This window comes from Myxine glutinosa, chromosome 5 (genome assembly GCF_964187855.1).
Source record: "Myxine glutinosa chromosome 5, kmMyxGlut1.1, whole genome shotgun sequence".
Taxonomy (NCBI): domain Eukaryota; kingdom Metazoa; phylum Chordata; class Myxini; order Myxiniformes; family Myxinidae; genus Myxine; species Myxine glutinosa.
The window spans coordinates 210,555,146-210,573,877 of record NC_136265.1 but is presented as its reverse complement, the minus strand read 5'-3'; the positions used below and the strand labels follow the sequence as shown (position 1 = coordinate 210,573,877).

Here is an 18,732-nt window from a genome sequence, read left to right as displayed (position 1 = left end):
GCATCCCCTTCGGTGCACGACTCAACACCCTCACCTGCGGCGTCTTCAAAGGAGTTCACCAGATTCTAACTCATCATCGCCATCATCATCACATCAAAAGTGATGTCGTATCTTAAATAAAAATTTGAAACAGTACCTGCTGTTGTTTTTTTGTTTCCAATCATTTTTAATTTTGTAATTTAAACTCAACGTCTATCTTTGTAAGAGAATACAGAATACCGTATCTTCCTTCAAGCTTAAACTCCAAGCAGTTAAAATGGCAACTATTTCTGGGATGAAGATGCACTTTGAAGCACAAGAACGAAGAACGAAGGAAAACAAACGGTTCTTTTTCGATAAAATAACATGACATTCGCAGCAAAATAATGAGCTCAGCTTTTGGAATTGTTTGCAGTATTTTTTTTTTTTTTTGGAAGCAACCTGCTGCCGATGATCCATTGGCGGAGCGTGCTGCCAGCAAGGACAGCCAGATGCACCTGCCATTGTCCCGTATTGTAAGCGTGTTTAAAAATGTCTTCATAACAGCATCAAGCTGAACATACTGCACCCATTCTATATCCTGGTTGTCGTTATTATAAAGTGATTACAGTCTTCTTTCTTTATTTATCCATTGTCTGTGCTTTCCTCCGTCATGTCCTTTCATTTTCTATTACTCTCCCTGTGCATTTCCTCCCTTTCCGCCATGCTATTACTGTTTGTTATCAATTCAGCTGTCCTCTAAATTCTTCCAGACGGTGCAGTATTTCGTCCTGTGCTTCTTTGGCAAGTTTTTCCTGTCAATCTGCACCATCCTGTCCTGTTTTGTTCTGACGCTGCAATCATCATGTGTCATGGCCACAGCGATGCATAACGGCACGCAGTGCCGCAGCATTTTGTTCAGGTGCATGCATGATCATCTTTTGCTCAACTCCTCCCTGCTTTCCTGTGAATTCCTCCACTTGACTGAAATTCCATGTTGAATTTGAAAATGTTGTCCACTGGGCATCAATTGCCAGATCTAGAAGCTGCTGTGCTCCAAGCCTCCATCAGCTGTGCCAGTGGACGCGTGCAAGTTAAGATGCTTCGGAGTGCTGATTCACCTGGTTATTGAAATAAGGAGTGTGATTGGCTTTTGTGTTGCACTTAATATGTTTTGGTATTGATGACAAATCCCGTGCACATGAGCCTGTACATCATTAAAGTGAACTTGTTGTACCATTTAAAGTAATTGGTGCAACCAAATATTTGTGCATGCAGATGAATTCAGATTTTTTACTTGATGGTTACATTCTGCAAGGTATTAAAATCGGCATTTATTGTTTTTATTAATCCGGTTTTTGTATTTTGGCAATGCTCATTACAAAAATTTTCATGCTCGGTGTTTCTGAGATCAGGTCAAACCTTTAGATGTACTATAACCTGCCTGATTGGCTTTCAGTGAGGTGAATGGACTCCGTTGGTTTGAAGATCTCTCCAATGGACTCCTCCTGGCACAGAAGCTTACAGCTGCTTTCCTGCTTCTCGGCCATTGTAAGCATTGCTTCTTGTATGTAAGGATCAACCTTTAACTCGAGAGCATACCATTTGGCCCATCATTTTTGCACTGCATCAACACCATGTTTATCCAGTTTTATGTGTCAGTTTATTGACTCAACTCAATTTTTAGGTGTGTTGAGGAGGAGGAGGAGGAAGAGGTAGGAGTGGTATATTATCGGGCCACAGACAGAAGCATGAGTCAGATAAGCAGGAGTTCAGAGATGCATTGGAGAGGATGATGGTAATGCTTGATGTGGTGGTGATGTGCATCTCAGTAGACTTAATCACATTCCGGAGTAGCAGTGTCAGCAGAAGAAGAGAGTGTTGGTCGATATAGATATGGGGTGAGGAATAAAGATGGTCGAGTTCTGATGGAGCAGGTAGTGAGAAACGGTTCAGCCACAGCTGGTTCATGCTTTCATAAGTGGGAGAGACATAAGATTATCAACAAGAGTGGACACCACAAGATTGAGTTGGATATGTTGACAGTTAAGAAGTCATGTGGAGTCATGTGGAAGAATATTAAGGAATATAAAACAGGTGTGGTGGACAAAGGAACCAGCAAAAGCAATCCGAAGATTGAGGTTTGGAAAAAGAGGACAACCACCGGATGCAGGGTTGCTGGACTTGTACAGGCAGAATTGAAAAGCAGCAAAGCGAGCAGTGGACAAGGCAAATAATACGGAAGTGGATTTTTACAGCAAGTTATATGAGGATGGTGAGAAGAAGATGAACTACATAACAGCTCAATACAGGGATGAGGATGGTAAGGACGTGAAGGGAGGGATAGCGATCAAGGATGAATACAATACGTTTGTGGCAGAGGGAAGCAGTGCTGAAGGTATTGGAAGGCTGCTTCAACAAGTTTCTGAACCAGGCAGGAAACAACGACGAGCTGGAACTACCGGGATATGTGGAGAGGAAATCGAAAGTCATGGAGATGGAGGTGCAGACAGTTTTGATGAGGATGAAGAAGGGTAGAGAGCCACACATTGATGAAGTCTGGATGGTGATGCTTAATGCGGCAGGAGAGATTGGAGACAGTTGTACAAAGGCGTTGTTGAATATTGTTGGGGTTTTGAGAACCCTGCACTGTGTAAAGTGTTGTAAATATACCCTTTGTAAATAATTATTTGTGTAAATACCTCCATTCATTGTCAAGGTCAAAGGTCGTCCCATAGTTAGTCCACATCGCAACACGTAGCGAACCATAGGCCCTCTTCATAGTTATTTCATTATTATGTGTTTCAGGTAAGGCTGTGTTTCCAATAGTTTGACTCTACGTTGCATTAATCAAATAAGATAGGCCCCATTCGATCCATTTGCTCTCCCTCTCCAAATTGTGGTACGTCGTTGGCAGCAGCCAAAACTCCATTGCGCACGAGGCCAAGAACAGAAAAAAGGGGGAGGAGCCACCGGATCACGGGCGTGGCATCAACTCGTCATCGGAGGTGGAGTCAGCCAGCCCTAACCAGCCAACCAGCACCGCGGTGAGCGACCTGGTAGGCGTGCCCACGCAGCCCGCGGCTTGATACGGCCACGAGTGATAAAAGCGACTGCGGGGGACTGCTTGACAGCAGATGAGTGATCCAGCCGAACCAGAGAAGAGAGAGGGAGACGTGAGGGGGTGCTCGTATTGCGGCAATAGACCGAGACCCTCCAGGGCCCTATTGTCGCCGGATGTTGAGACGCGGAGCTGCCGGCTGCTGTTCGCTTCGAGCCCGGGGCGTGAACCTCAACGCTTACCACTGCCTGGACCCTTCTCTCCCTGGCGCATCCTTACCATCGGCCTGGACCATTCGCTCCCTGGCGCAGTGGCGCATCCCTACCATTGCAACTCCCCTTTGTCGTGTAAGTCCGTGGTCTGTCCTTTGTGTTGTCTGTGGTATAATATAAGACTGTTTTAAGGCTGCCCTATGTCGTTTTATTTCCTCTCGTTGTATATTCCCTTCTTTCGTTTCCTCTTGTAGATATTAATAAATCATATTTGTTCTTCCTATACCTTTCGTATTCTTTGCTTCCTCTCGTCCGATCGTCTTTGTCTTTTCCCAATTGAGTACCTGTGGCGCGATTTTGGCCAAATGCTTTATAATCGGGTTAGTCTTTTGTTAACGGCCTGAGTCGTGGCTCGCTTCGCTCGGCGTGTCCATTACAGTCGCGGCTCGGGCGGGGCTCATTTCCTCGCTTACCGGAAGGCGCTGGTACTTAGGTCATAGGAATAATTGGCCTACTACACTATTCAGCGCTGACCGGAAGTGGCGAGATAGTTCCAGGACCGGTCGGACGGCCAGCTTAACAGGACAAGGGGATTAACCCCCCCCCTTGCTAACAGGAGTGCCGTCCCCCGGATCCGTAACAATATATAGGCTAAGGGCCGCTCGTCTCTATTGTTCAGTTTTGTGACCATAATCGAGGAACTACTCTAATTTTGGATATACTGTAGCTGAATAGTTGCTCAATCTTTAATTTCAGAAGTTGTAGTTGACTCTCATTTCAGAAGTTGTGGGTTCAAATCCTGCTTGAAGGCAAGGACTTGCATTCAAAGCTTCTATAAACTGAGTATGTCAGATTGTCGGTGGACAATTATACTGATTATCAGTAAGAACAAACCCTCAGCAAGCTCTTTAATGAACTTTAGTGAGGATGGGATGGTGGTATAATCTGCCCGGTTTGGACCATTCCACAATTGATACTTTACTCTTGATGTCCTCAGGGGAAACCTGGGAGAGGCATTAAAATACTACCTATTAAAGGGTCTGCCGAAACATACTTCTCACCAAAAACGATTTATATTGACCTTAAAAACAACACATTGTTGTGGGAACGGTCATTGGGGGTAGCGGGTATAAGACAGACTAGTTATGTCATCAATAAACATTCAGCATAAGTGTGTGGTTTCTGTGTAAATTGATAGGCATATGTTGAAGTATGTCCATAAGCTGATAAACGTGACCCCCTCCCCTCCGTAATGTGTCCAAAGCTTCCCACCATCCTCCCCCCATTAATCCTTTGAATCGTTCCCTTCATAATTTGTCTGTGTGTTGCTTTAGAAATTGTTTTACCCACTCCGTAAGCCACTGTGAAAGGTAATAGCCATGCAGAGACTGCTATCTCAAGGACTCGAAGTTGCAAGAAACTGCTCGAAGCGACAACAAGCTGAACCATGAGCCATTGAGCACACAGCGGTACACAGTTTCAGGGATATATAAAGGCTGAGGATCAGTGAGAAGCCGTCAATCTAGGGGCAGGCCAGTTGAGAGTCTGGTCAAGCGTCACAGTCTCGTGGGTACATGGGGATTTATACCTTTGTGAAGAACTATCAGTGTGTTTACTAGTCCTGGTGTTGGCTTAGCGGTTAGGGTGCCGGCTTGGGATCCTAGGATCCTGGTTTCGAATCCCGGTCGATCGCTGAATTAACGCCAGGGAGGTTGACTCAGCCTGTCATCTTCTGAGGTCGGCAAATTGAGTACCAGCTTTCTGGGATGAATGATCACGGTGTGTACACCGTATCCCTGCGCATCGTAAGACGCGACTAAGGGTTGGCGTCAGGAAGGGCATCCGGCCATAAAAACATTGCCTCAAACAGGGAACCATGATTGTCATGGGGCCCGCAAGGCTAACCCCTGCTCTAGCGGGGAAAATGGCCTTAAAACGATCATTCAAAGAACTATCAGTGTGTTGCTTCCTTGTTCTTCCAACTCATTTACTCTGTAATAAACCCTGTTTTCTCACCACTGGTGTATCGGTCTGATGCGCTATTCGGATTTGGGAAATTATAACTGTGGTGTGAGTCAAAACCCACATGCGTTGGAAATTGGTGCCAAATCTCGCTCGGAGGGTTAAATTTGTGGTGCGTTCCCCTCAGCCCATGGCCACTAAAGGTGATTCTTCTTTTTTTGTTCCCCTGAGCCCCATTCCGTTTCGGGGTTCATGCTTGGCCCCATTCCTTTTCATATGTGGGAACTTCTGTAGACATATCTCATTGAAGTTTCTGTTCTTTGAAAACCGAAGAAAATATCTGTTCAGTTTCCCAGCGGATGGCCATCCGCCGGTAAATGGGTGACTGTCCGGGTAGAAAATTTGACCACGTGTCCACCCACGGTCCACCGTTACAATATTTAAGGCATTGCCTGCTGTGGACTGTCCCAAGTGATACAATGTCCACAGCAAATCCCTATCATTGAAAGAAAAGCAATATAAGAATATTTTTGGGTGACTAAAGGTAAATGTCCTACACTTTTTTTTAACTTCAATGTGAAATAATTTGCTTCGACTTAACTTGTACACCTATTTTCTCCCCCTTTTGGCTCTACCTTGACAGTGTGCATATCAGTTAGCCAAGTTCATCGCTCGAAGCCACTCTGGAGTAAAACTCCATTTTCCAACATCTGGTGGGCAGCAACAATTCCTACAGTGTACGTATGGTGAAAGTGAAGGGATTTGTCTCCTGAAAGTAGGTTAAAGCGATCTGTTTTGTCCGTTCTCACAATGTTTCAAGTTCATCAAAAGGTCATTTTCTCTTGTGTGTTAAAATGCTTTTAAAAGGAAATAAAAAGAATGGTGTGGACCTGTAGAGGCCTAAAACAAATTAAGGAAATTACCAAATTTGTTGTGGATCAATATTGCCGAAGCAGTTTCTTGAAAAGGGTTATACTTGGTCGTTTGCCATTGTCTTTCCAGCAGTAAAGGCAAACATTTGGAATTTGGTCTCAGTGCCGGCAATAGCTCGTCTACTCTTCATGAAGGAAACTGTGGGATCTTTAACATTCGCCCAGTTTAACGTCTATCCGAGGGGCGGCACACACATGGATGAATCACCCTGCCTGTGAAACACCGGGATGGAAATTTATAGCTGGGCCGAGATTTGAACCCTGGATTTGTCTAGAGATGGGTGGGTGTCCGTACCTCTAGGACTGAAGCCATCCTTCCAGCCCTGTTGCGAAATATCAGTTGCTTTTAAGCCATCAGTTTTGCCCACCTTGGAAGGTAGGCTTTTGAGGTACTGTACTTACTTAGGTAGTGTTTTGAAAGGCAAACAGCTGTTATTCTGTTTCCCCCATCCCCTCCACCCTATACACCTCTTTGGAGTTTTTGGGACACAGAGCGGGAGGAAGCAATTCTGGCTTTGGTGTTTCCTGTATATGGAGGCTGTGTCACCTCTCACCCTCTCTCCCTCCCCCACCCTCCCTTCCCACCACACAACTTCCTTCCCTCGCTCACATCGACTGTTGCAGTATACCATTGTGTGCAATTTACTCAACTTTATGTTAGTACTGCCTTTCTGTCATTACATGCCATCTTAAATTTTCCACCATTGTTCTGAGGTTCACTGTGGAGCCTGAAACTAAATTGCATGCAGGAGCAAAGCATTCAGAAACATCGGTATATTGTAACATAAATTGCAAGAATACGGTAAACAAGGTACAAATAAATACAGTGCCCGGTTTTTGAATCTGGGTTATCCATTGTGAACCATCAATTCAAATTGGAATGTGAAACTTGCAGCCGTTTTAAAATGCCTCTTAGAGTTCCCTTTCAGCAAATCAAAACAGTAATTGGGGAACAAGAAAAGTGGTTTATTATCAATCGATATCAGGATAACAGTATTGACATTGCACACTCACTCTGAATAATCGGTAGTACTCTTTCGTTTTTGCGCTCGACTAGATGAATCCATTTCCCCTCATTCATTCCATGCATTCTCAAAATGTACAAAATTTACATTTTTTTATTTTAAATAATAATGAAATAATTAAATTAAATAATATAAGAAATAATTTTAAATTTCAATCAAAATTTACAATAATTTTTTTTTAGCTCGATTACACGAGCCTCGATTCTGTATTAAAAAAAAATAAAAAAGGATAACCCCGCAACTTTGCAAAAGAGGACATTCTTTTTTGTGCACTCGTGACCCCACAGATGGGGCATGCACGCATCCCCTACAGGGTGTGCGGAGCGTTCGCCGCATCCTTACAGGGTGTGCGGAGCGTTCGCCGCATCCCCTACAGGGTATGCGGAGCGTTCGCCGCATCCTTACAGGGTGTGCGGAGCGTTCGCCGCATCCTTCCAGGGTGTGCGGAGCGTTCGCCGCATCCTTACAGGGTGTGCGGAGCGTTCGCCACATCCTTACAGGGTGTGCGGAGCATTCGCCGCATCCTTACAGGGTGTGCGGAGCATTCGCCGCATCTTTACAGGGTGTGCGGAGCGTTCGCCGCATCTTTACAGGGTGTGCGGAGCGTTCGCCGCATCCTTCCAGGGTGTGCGGAGCGTTCGCCGCATCCTTCCAGGGTGTGCGGAGCGTTCGCCGCATCCTTCCAGGGTGTGCGGAGCATTCGCCGCATCCTTCCAGGGTGTGCGGAGCGTTCTCCGCATCCTTACAGGGTGTGCGGAGCGTTCGCCGCATCCTTACAGGGTGTGTGGAGCGTTCGCCGCATCCTTACAGGGTGTGCGGAGCGTTCGCCGCATCCTTCCAGGGTGTGCGGAGCGTTCGCCGCATCCTTACAGGGTGTGCGGAGCGTTCGCCGCATCCTTACAGGGTGTGCGGAGCGTTCGCCACATCCTTACAGGGTGTGCAGAGCATTCGCCGCATCTTTACAGGGTGTGCGGAGCGTTCGCCGCATCCTTACAGGGTGTGCGGAGCGTTCGCCGCATCCTTACAGGGTGTGCGGAGCGTTCGCCACATCCTTACAGGGTGTGTGGAGCGTTCGCCGCATCCTTACAGGGTGTGCGGAGCGTTCGCCGCATCCTTACAGGGTGTGCGGAGCGTTCGCCGCATCCTTACAGGGTGTGCGGAGCGTTCGCCACATCCTTACAGGGTGTGTGGAGCGTTCGCCGCATCCTTACAGGGTGTGCGGAGCATTCGCCGCATCCTTACAGGGTGTGCGGAGCGTTCGCCACATCCCATAGCACACGTTTTACACACATGCATAAAGCGGCGTGGACTGCCACTCGCAAGGTCTGCCTTAGGATCATGGTGTGAAGCAAGGGACATGCTATGTGTCCGGTGCGTTACTAACATTCCAGGAAGTGCAGCGCATGCAGAGCAAAGTTCCACCAGCGTAAGCACTCTGCAGAACAAGCAACAGCGGTTATCTTATCTTTGTGGCCAAACGTTAACAATGGCTTTATGTGAACATGAATGGAAAGGTCATTGCTCTTTTTTTTACTTTCACTTGTATTACACATGCTGTTTGTTTCTAGAAAGGTTTCATGTCATTTCTGTCATAGCTCGGACTTGCTCGTGCGATATTTAACTTTCAGACCCGTGTCGTCTCAGGCTGAGCTTAGAAGCAAAACACCGCATGTGCTCACCAGAGATGTGAGCACCGTACAATGTATGTGTCATATCTGATATGCCATGAGACCTATTCTGCATCAAGGAAATACAATGTCGATTCCATGTGGCATTTGTGGTTAAAACACATGGACGTCGTCTTGTGGATATTGGAGAAGTGCCCAAACAGCGAAATTCTTGGCATTTGGCCTACTGGGTATTTTTTTTTTTTGGAGAAATTTTGGGAAAATCTAACCTCATTCTTTACTTCCTTCCTACTCGTGTTCTGTTTGGATCTCATCCGGCACCCCCAGCTACCGCATCAACATTCACTCGTACTCACGTGCTAAGAGTTGATTTAAAATTGCGATGAAGCTCACCGTTGCCCCCACCTGCACTTCATGCATATCTATCGGTTTATTGAAATAAATTCCCACATTGCTGTTCTTTTTCCCTCTTTCCTTCTATCGCTCTCCCTCCACTTGTCTGTATGACTGAAGACTGCTCTTCCAAGCCCTTCAGACGGCCATTAGCTTGAGCCTGTGGAGGAATGCAGATGGCCGTCTGGATTTGGCAGCATCGGTTGTACCAATGACTGCCTGGTTATTGGGCTTCCTAAGCCTCGTGCCATTGTTGATAGTGAACGAACTTGTGAAACTCCATGAAATAAGGTACGTGTGTGTGTGTGTGTGTGTGTGTGTGTGTGTGTGTTTTTGTTCGTTTGTTTCTTTTTCGTGTCCCATGCACTTGTTTTTTTTATAACATGTATAACTGTAAATCCTTGGCCAAATTGTTTTCAAAAATGCAAGGCTTTTGTGTAAGTGCGTGTACACCTGAGGTTTGGGTGTGTGTGTGTGCACCTCTATATACCTGAGTGCACTAAATATCCACAATTTTATTTCGGTTTTTTTGCACCTCTTCTCTTCTTCATGAATAACCTTTTCACAAGCCTGATAATTACATTTGCACGAGATGTCATGAAAGAGACTGGCGGAACTCTTTGCCTTTGTCACGTGTTTGTTTATTTATGTTGCCTACACCGGTTCTTATTACTAGTCGACCAGCTTGAACATTTTTAAATAAACGACTTTGCCCTTGGCAAAGATGTTTGCGCATGACAATGAGACACCAAAGTAATTTATGTTTGTGCGATCGTAGACTTGTTGTAAATGTCTCTTCTCTGTTTAAAATATTCTATCTTGGGAAATTTTGAAACCCCTCTATCTCCAATGCTTCTGGGTAATTTCTCCAATGCTTCTGGGTAACTATCTAATTCCAGTTTAGACCTATCTACTGTTTCTGCTGCCACTACCTTTCCAGGAAGACCGTTCCATGCATCAACTACTTGCTCTCTGAACTGGTCATTAGCTGATGTGTCACTTGGCATCCAACATAGCATTTCATTTGTGGACATTTGGGATTCCATCACCGCATGATGAAAATCTGATTGTGAAGGTTTATTGTTGCCCTAGGGCCATAGCCATATGCGAATTTGATCTCCAAGGTGGCAGCCTCTGGTGAAATGCAGCAATGTGGGTAAGGGAAATTGGCAAGCTTGATTCTTAACCTTGGGGTGAGGATTGGCTCTGAGGGCTGATGGTAACACGGTTGGATGCCAAGTAATACATCGTGCTATCAAACGCCACAATAACGCACAAAACAGGTGATTGGATATACATAGAAATATAAGTGGAATTATAAATGTACATTCAAGACTAGTATGTTATTCGGTAGAGAGCATACCCCCTCCAGGCTGAACAGTCTACGTTTTATATCCCACTGACAGGTCGGATCTGGTTCCAACATGAACCAAAATTGAACCAATTCTTCCTTGTCACATACCCACCCTGTCTACCAAACTTTGTCCGAATCTGTCCACAACTTTTTGAGATATTTTGTTCACCGACAGACAGACGAGGATGAAAACATCATCTCCATCCACCTTCTGTGGCGGAGGTAAAAATAGGAACGGGCATGCATGCGAGCAAGGGAATGGGATTATGGGGAATACCAATTCCGTGGCTGCCTTTGAAGCCAGCTTTGATCTATGGTCTGTCCAGAATAGGTCATATCTAGTGGTAAGGCTCAGTATTTCAAGGCATTGAAGTTCTTTCAGTGTCTGATCAAGGAAGTAGATGCATGTGTTGCTAGAATAGATTGTCCTGTCCGTAGCTAGTTAAGACGAGCCTTGGACGAATAGCCGAGACGGTTTTACTCCCAAGGCAGCAGCCTGAAAAATGGCGGTATTTTTGTCGCACGCGGGACGAAGGAATGTGAAGCGTTTATCCGATCTGAACACACGGGTTTATTCCGAAACCACAAACAAGTAAACACCACGGTAAATTCAACAATAATGATTTAATAAAAAGAAATCAAAGAATGAAAATGAAGGCTGAGGTAAAACTAAAACTCTAATTGAGGTACCTCCACAGACGGACTCAAAAACGGACACACAGGGGAAAGGTAAAATAAAATATAATCCCTTTAGCCAGCTGGCAGTCAGCTTTGGCCTCAAGTGGCCCTCTTCGTGGAGTGTGGGGCAATGGCTACATTTTCTTGCGCCGGAGCGCACAAGATGGCGCCGAAGGCGCCAAGGGTAGTGAGGCGAGCAGACGAGAAGGCCTCCTTTCTCCTCACCCGTCTGGGGAAGCACACTTCAGCTTCCTTGCGAGCCAACAATGATTGAAACTCCTTTTTAATCGCCGCAGCAGAAACCCTCTCCTCACAGCCCGCACAAAATGGCCAAGTCTTGTTGTCAAAAACCAAGAGAGAGATCGACTTCTTCACCAACGTCTCTCGAAGCTTCTTGCTCTGACGTCACCCCCGGCCCTCTCGGCCAATCACGACTTTCAGGAGCGTGGCCTGCCGGCTCTTTCTTCCACGCCCATCGTACCACTCTGGGGGTGTGGGCTTTTTCCGTAAGTGTTCATGTGGGCGGGGCTTACTTGCCGATCGGCTCTGCTCTGGTTCTGTCGGTGGTTGTTGTCGTTAAACGGAGGCCCTTATGGCCGGCCGTGATAATTGTAAAACATTAGGGAAAATTACAGAGGGAAAATCACATCCTGGGGAAAACCAACCTTAATCCCTAACTAATCATCACTGATTCACCCCTCATATGAAGACACATAAACAATCTTAAGCTACAGTGTCCCTTCTTAAGTACATCGAGATTTTTCCTACGTGTCCACGTTCTATGCTATAATTATACAATCCTACCTTTCCTATGGGATATTTTTACCTAACCCGCCCCCCCCCACCCCCCCCCCCCCCCCCCCCCCCCCCCACACCAAACAAACCTCACAATATTTACAGAGAGAACGTGAGAATGTAAGACTTCCCAAGATTGAATGACATGTTCCCTTTGTCAGGAATGTGATAGTTTTTCAAGCTGTTGAGAGGAACACAGCTGCCTCCAGTGTGTTATTGGGATGCGGATACCATATGGTATAATATGCAATCATCTGTAAAGTGAAAAGAGGGTTTATCGGGCCTCAGACTAGTCATTGATATATTTCAAAAACAAGAATGAACCTAAGACACTGCGTTGGAACACTCCAGCCTCCATTGGGAGAAGAGATTAATGGATGCTGTTTCGAGCTGTATGTTGATTAATTGCATGCATGGAGGAAGATGGCAAGCTATGATGAAGGTGGCATTGGATGCCAAGCTTGGCGAGCAATATTGGACAGTGATGACAGACCTGTGATATCTCAAAGAGAGCCAGTTATGACCCGTTGTTTAAGATTCAGGAGCTGCATGAATTATTGACAGAGAAACAACAGCACGTACAAAGATGAATAGCTTGGACATAATCCAAACTCGTCAGAGATCAAGCCATTCTAGGGCTGGCAGGAGGTACACAAACTTTCCCCTGAGCTGTTTAGCTTGGGTTTGAATCTCGGCCCAGCTGAAAACTGTCGTCCTCGTGTTTCGCAGGCAGGGTAAGGCATCGATGATTGTGCCATCCCTCAGCCGGTAAACTTGGTGTCCCATCTGCCAGCGTAAGCTGGCGGACGTTAGATCCCGCGGTGTTTTTTGCAAAGAATAAGCGAGTCAGCACCCTGAACAAAAATCCAAATTCATGCTCTAACCTCCAGGAGCTACATCAGTGGCACAGCCGTGCTCCCAGAAATGATGCAACCAGCAGCCATAGACTGCAAACACAATTAATAAATGAGGCCATTCCAGAAAAGGGGAGAGTATGTGAGTTGTGATGATCAATCAATTCAATGCTTTTCCTTACCATCTGAAAGACAGCTTACTGGATTGTAGTTTAATGGATCTACTTTTGCACTCTGCTTATGAATGAAAGTGATGATGGCTGTCTTCCAAGCAGATAGGAGATGCGTGTGAGAACACGGCCACCGATTCCATCTGGGCAAACTTGCAGAGAGAGTTGACGCTGCTCAATTTTCTCTACCTTCCCAAGGAAAAAGCTCGGTATCCAATAGTCAATTGGAGTTAGGGGTGGGGTGGACTAAAGGATGGGTTGAGTACATCAGCTTTAGAGACAAACACTGAATTCAGCCATTCTTCTTTGTCACAAGCAGAGTCTGCAAGGAAGCCGTTTGTGGTGGGTGGTGGGTGAGGGGTTTGAGGGGAAGAATACATTTGAGACTGGTTTGATAAGATGCCACGAGGTGTTTCATAAGATGCCATAAGGACGACCATTGGTTGGAGATCTCAGCGTTGACATTCGCCTCGTTATTTTATGCCTTGTCTGAGGATAGGCAATTTTTGTAGGCCTTGCTAAACAACTCAAGGTGTCCCACAGCCAGGTTCACCTTCCATGTAAAGAAATCAAGCTTCTTGTTGGCAATCACCTTGCTTTAAGACTGTGTACCTGAGCTGAGAGGATGAATCGAATAGCTGCAGATGAGAAAAAACAGGATTTTGTGAAACCACCACCACATAAAGTCAATAATTGATGCAGAAGAGACTGAAGACTCATCTGAGGATACAGAACATAGTCCCTGCCAGTTGGCCTGAGTAAACCACTGGACTCGATCACCGAGGCACCTCTCCAACTTCAGCTCGAGAGATTTGGACTTTCACAAGAACATTGTCAGTCAGAGGGTAATCTTTGCTCTTTACTTATCCAAGGTCCTCCTGATGACTCTACTGCAGTATTTGGTCTTCCATTTGATCCCAGGAGAACCAGGAGAGGTTGGAGAGAAAGTTGTAGTCCCAGATCCAGGAAGGGAGACGTACCACATGCAAAAATCCAGTTTGGGAGGTTCATTGAATGGGGGCAACGTCACAGAAGGCGTATGCAGCAGAGAACTTCCCGGTCTTGTCGAGTCAAGTCCCAGACGATTTGAGTGGTGACAGTTAAAGGAACAGAGAGTCATTGGTTGTTTGTGGTTAGTCAGTGTTGGCCTGAAGAGATGTGTATACAGTCTCAATCTTTCGATGAATGATTTGACACGCAGATGTCAGTGGTTGTCGAGCGGTATCACAGGGGGTTAGGAGAGGTTTAATGTAGTACAAGAACTTGGGGAGTAGAGATCTTGACAAACAGCAATAATATTGCCAAGGTGGGCTCAGACATGTCAACCTGAAAGAGAATAGATCAAAGATATCTAGATCCTGTGAAGGGATCATCAATGCTAAGGATGCAATGTCTGGAACAGCAGCAGCAACCTGTGTGCACCATTAATGCTATTTAAGTAGAAAGTAGTAATCTAGCTGGGGATTCTCAACCTACTAACCATTAAGGGATGCAAATGCAGTGTGTTCCATGTGGTATATGGGCCACAAGCCTCATGATGTATTGCTCCATCAACACAATATGATGCACGTTTATATCTGACAACAATACAATACAAATCCAGTTCAGTCTCAAACTTTTCATTATAACACTTTGGCAAATATACCTTTCAGGACCATTTAAATTTGCAAATTTAGATAATATATTTCACTTTTTAAATTTGCAAACGCAGGCCTCATGCTGGGTGGGGGGGAAGGGGAGTGAGAGGGTGGGGTGGGAGGAGTTGTAAATCCTATATGCAAATGTGTACCATGTAGCACCACTTGGTGGTGGTGGCAGATGGTATAACAATTTCCTCTTTTCTCCTCAATCCATCTAATCATTAGACTCCTATTTTTTGGGGGGGGACCTGGGTAGGTGATACCTAAAATGCCTTTGTAAACCCATTGTATTCCTTTTGAAGTTTATGGCTCTGTATGGAGTTAAGGCAACACTGTAGTATTAATCCATTAATGCCAACAAAACCACACCCATGAGGGCTTCAGGCCTCCCAGAATTCACTGCATATTCTCACTATGCCACATTCCATAATGCCTTATGTAATAAAGGTGTGTACCTTCTAAGTCATCATCTAATCACAAGTGGAATTTGTAACAGTTGATTGCATGATAACTGCACAAAGTCACCATGTTTATTTATCTATCGATGACTTGTTAATGTCAAAGCTACTTATTCTTCATGCGTGCAGGTATTATAACTGACAGGCGAGTTCAAGGGTTATACGAGTATTTGCACATTTGAGTTCTCTTAGAATCTGCTTGTCGGTGTCAGGTGAGTGGTCAGGCACACAGCAAGGAAAGGAGAATGAAATATGCATCCTTGTTTAAGGACCAGAGGGATCGATAATGAAGATTGAAATATGGCTATGTTGACGGGACAAAATAAAAGGGTAGCAGGTGGAGTTAAACGTACAGCTTCAACATTGGGACAAAGACGATAAGTGTGTTGGCCAATGAATGTGTGTGATGTCACAGGGCGGGAATCCATCCATTGGAATCCATTCACTCGATTTGGTATTATAATTACCCCACACACGAGAAGCGAACAGCAGGGTTAAGCAATTTCTTTGTGTCCGCCCATCTGTCTGTCTGTCAGTCCGTCTATCTTATCAGTTTATGGTCATAGAAAAACTTATTTAAATCAAATGTTATATTTTGAACATGAATCAGAACATGAATAGAAAGACAGGTTTGCTAGCAGGAAGGCTGCCTGGCAGTCAAACAAAATTGAAAATCATTCCAAACAGGAAACGGACTGCTTGTTAAAGACGTTATAAAGGACACAAGCAACATGTACGAATAATGAATGTAACGTGTTGGATCGGGTGGTGTAATAGACACTGGGTAGAACAATGGTAAAACCTGGAATTAATTTGTTTATACACCTTTAAACCACTTTAAACATTTAAATTCAATTATACACTTCAACACTGAACAACACAAATCGCCTTCATAATAATTCCAATAACCGTGTTATACATTGATTATATAGCATGAGAGGGCGTGGCACGTGAGAGGGTATAAATAAAGCCCCCATCTCCTGAACTGATACTCTCAGTCACTGTATTACAGTGTATAAGGGTGGTGTATAAGACTGCTTTATTTGTGCTAAACTTCCGGAATTTTTTTAACGATCTTTCAAATCATTATTTTATTACAATACTAGCTGAAAGCACCCGGCGTTGCCCGGGTTATTTTTGAATGAATTTACTATTATAATTCAGCTTTTACTCGCGGCCGTAGAAGATTGACTACTATAATTCAGCTCAGCTTTTAATTGCAAAATGGGCCCAGCCCGGTCGACGCGGCCTCGACCGGCCTCGCCACCTAGCCTATAACCTTCCCGGGGCCCGTCCCGACATTTTTGGTTCTTTTTGAATGAATTTCCTACTATAATTCAGCTTTTACTCGCGGCCGTAGAAGAATGACTACGATAATTCAGCTCAGCTTTTAATTGTGAAATGGGCCCAACTTGGCCGACGCGGCCTCGCCACCTAGCCTATAACCTTCCCGGGGCCCGTCCCAACATTTTTGGTTCTTTTTGAATGAATTTACTACTATAATTCAGCTTTTACTCGCTGCCGTAGACGATTGACTACTATAATTCAGCTCAGCTTTTAATTGCGAAATGGGCCCAGCCCGGCCAACGCGGCCTCGACCGGCCTCGCCACATAGCCTATAACCTTCCCGGGGCCCGTCCCAACATTTTTGGTTCTTTTTGAATGAATTTCCTACTATAATTCAGCTTTTACTCGCTGCCGTAGACGATTGACTACTATAATTCAGCTCAGCTTTTAATTGCGAAATGGGCCCGGCCTGGCCGAAGCGGCCTCAACCGGCCTCGCCACCTAGCCTAAAATCTTCCCGGGGCCCGTCCCGACATTTTTTGTATTAGAGGTTTCCTCCTATCTTTCACTGTTCAGAAGATTAGCTTGCCCAGACAAACAAACAAAAACTTTCTTTTATAATATAGAGAGATAAGTATATACTTGAACATTGTGGGGTAGCGTGTTCTATGAACTCTCAAGTTGCATTCATGCATTTTATTGAATACCTTCACTAAAGCTGATTATAATTTTGAGATGTCTGAAATGAGTTATTTATTTTATTTTTATTTTTTATTTGGTGTTTTGTGTTTCCATTTTCCAAAATGGCTTGTGTACGTGTGTTCCATGTGCAGGATGCGGGAAAGATCTCAGAAGAGACAGAAGCTGCAATTTGAAACAAAGCTGGGCATGAACTCGCCATTTTAGTTTAACTAAATAACACTCGATTGTCAGCTTTTACGAGGTGGACCCACAGTCTCAAGGATGCCCTGTTTGTCACTTTCACGAAAGAATGTCAAAGACACAGTGGTTTCACCAGAAGCTCATAATGGACACGTTTTCTTTCTGGACAACCCACTGTGAAAGTTGCTTACCAGCATGTTGTAAAGCAGAGCATGTTCAAAGTCGTTTCCTCCACTCTCAAACTTTTTTCTGCCAGCGAGACGGGATTTGGACGATGTCACAATGTCATTGGGCTTTGGGTTTTTCCGGTTCACTTTGAGGGCTCTACCTGCTTCTTCTCCCAGACACTTTGTGGAGAGGTTGTTCTCCATGCTGCTCGTGGTAATGATTTTTATAAAAAGGCCGTATGGATAGTCATTTATTGATGTCTGTTTAAAAGGTGGCTCAGTTCATGAATTGGTGTTTTTCTTTTCTTTTTTAATCTACGTCAATAAACTACAAAATGGTGAAATTAGTTTTTTTGAGGGGGAGGGGGGAAATTAATGCACAATATGCAGTTTATGCATTCAAGGTTTTTTTGTGAAACTATTGTATAGGCCATAGGGTAACCATATGTGTGGTAACCCATATTTATTTCGTGATTTGCTTACCCCAATTGGAATTTATTCCCTGTATCTATTTATATAAAGCAGTAAAGTATGTTTGTTTGTTTGTTTGTTTGTCCTCTTATAACTCGAGAACTACTCATCGCAGGGCAAAACCAAAGGCATATTCGGATCCAGTACGTCTCAGAGCAACTACAGCACACCTTAAAATTTAAAAAACTTCGCGTTTTAAAATTATGACGTCATCAGCGTATTTCGGAACGTTAATTTTTCAACTTCATATTCGGAATCAGTACGTCCCAGAGAAACTTCGTAACGTTAATTTTTCAACTTCATCCGATTGACATGGGACCAACGGCATGTGACAGAGAGTGAAACATTTATTTGACGACAATGACTTCCGACTTCCGGGTTCGGAATGCGGGACCAATGCCATTTGACAGGGAATAAAAAATAAATGCGACATTCAATTGACGACAATGACTTCCGACTTGACTCCCCCCTTCCCCCCCCCCTCCCCTCCCACCCCTCCACCCTCCCCCCTCCCCCCTTCCCCCCTCCCCTCCCACCCCTCCACCCACCCCCCTCCCCCCTCCCCTCCCCCCTCCCATCCCCCTCCCTCCCCCCCTCCCCTCCCACCCCTCCACCCTCCCCCCCTCCCCCCTCCCCATCCCCCCCTCTTCCCCTCCCCCTCTTCTCCCCTCTCCCCCTCCCCCTCTCTCCCCCTCTCCCTCTTCTCCCCTCTCCCCCTTCCCCTCCCCCTCTTCTCCCCTCCCCCCCTCTCCCCCCCCTCTTCTCCCCTCCCCCCCCGTTCCCCTCCCCCCTCCCCTCCTCTCCC

General features: G+C 45.3%; 1 protein-coding gene across 6 annotated transcripts in view; it reads left to right on the top strand.

The window, feature by feature from the left end:
• Positions 1–17,800, top strand: part of TMEM94 (transmembrane protein 94) — a 187,630-nt gene extending 169,830 nt beyond the window's left edge. For all 6 annotated transcript variants that reach the window (XM_078779433.1, XM_078779430.1, XM_078779435.1 and 3 more), the window contains 5 exons: positions 732–880; positions 1,418–1,509; positions 5,837–5,930; positions 9,292–9,462; positions 17,241–17,800. In XM_078779433.1, coding sequence (XP_078635559.1) covers positions 732–880; positions 1,418–1,509; positions 5,837–5,930; positions 9,292–9,462; positions 17,241–17,313 — 579 coding nt within the window. In that variant the 3' untranslated portion in view covers positions 17,314–17,800. The remainder of the gene's footprint in view (positions 1–731; positions 881–1,417; positions 1,510–5,836; positions 5,931–9,291; positions 9,463–17,240) is intronic.
• Positions 17,801–18,732: the final 932 nt, after the last annotated feature.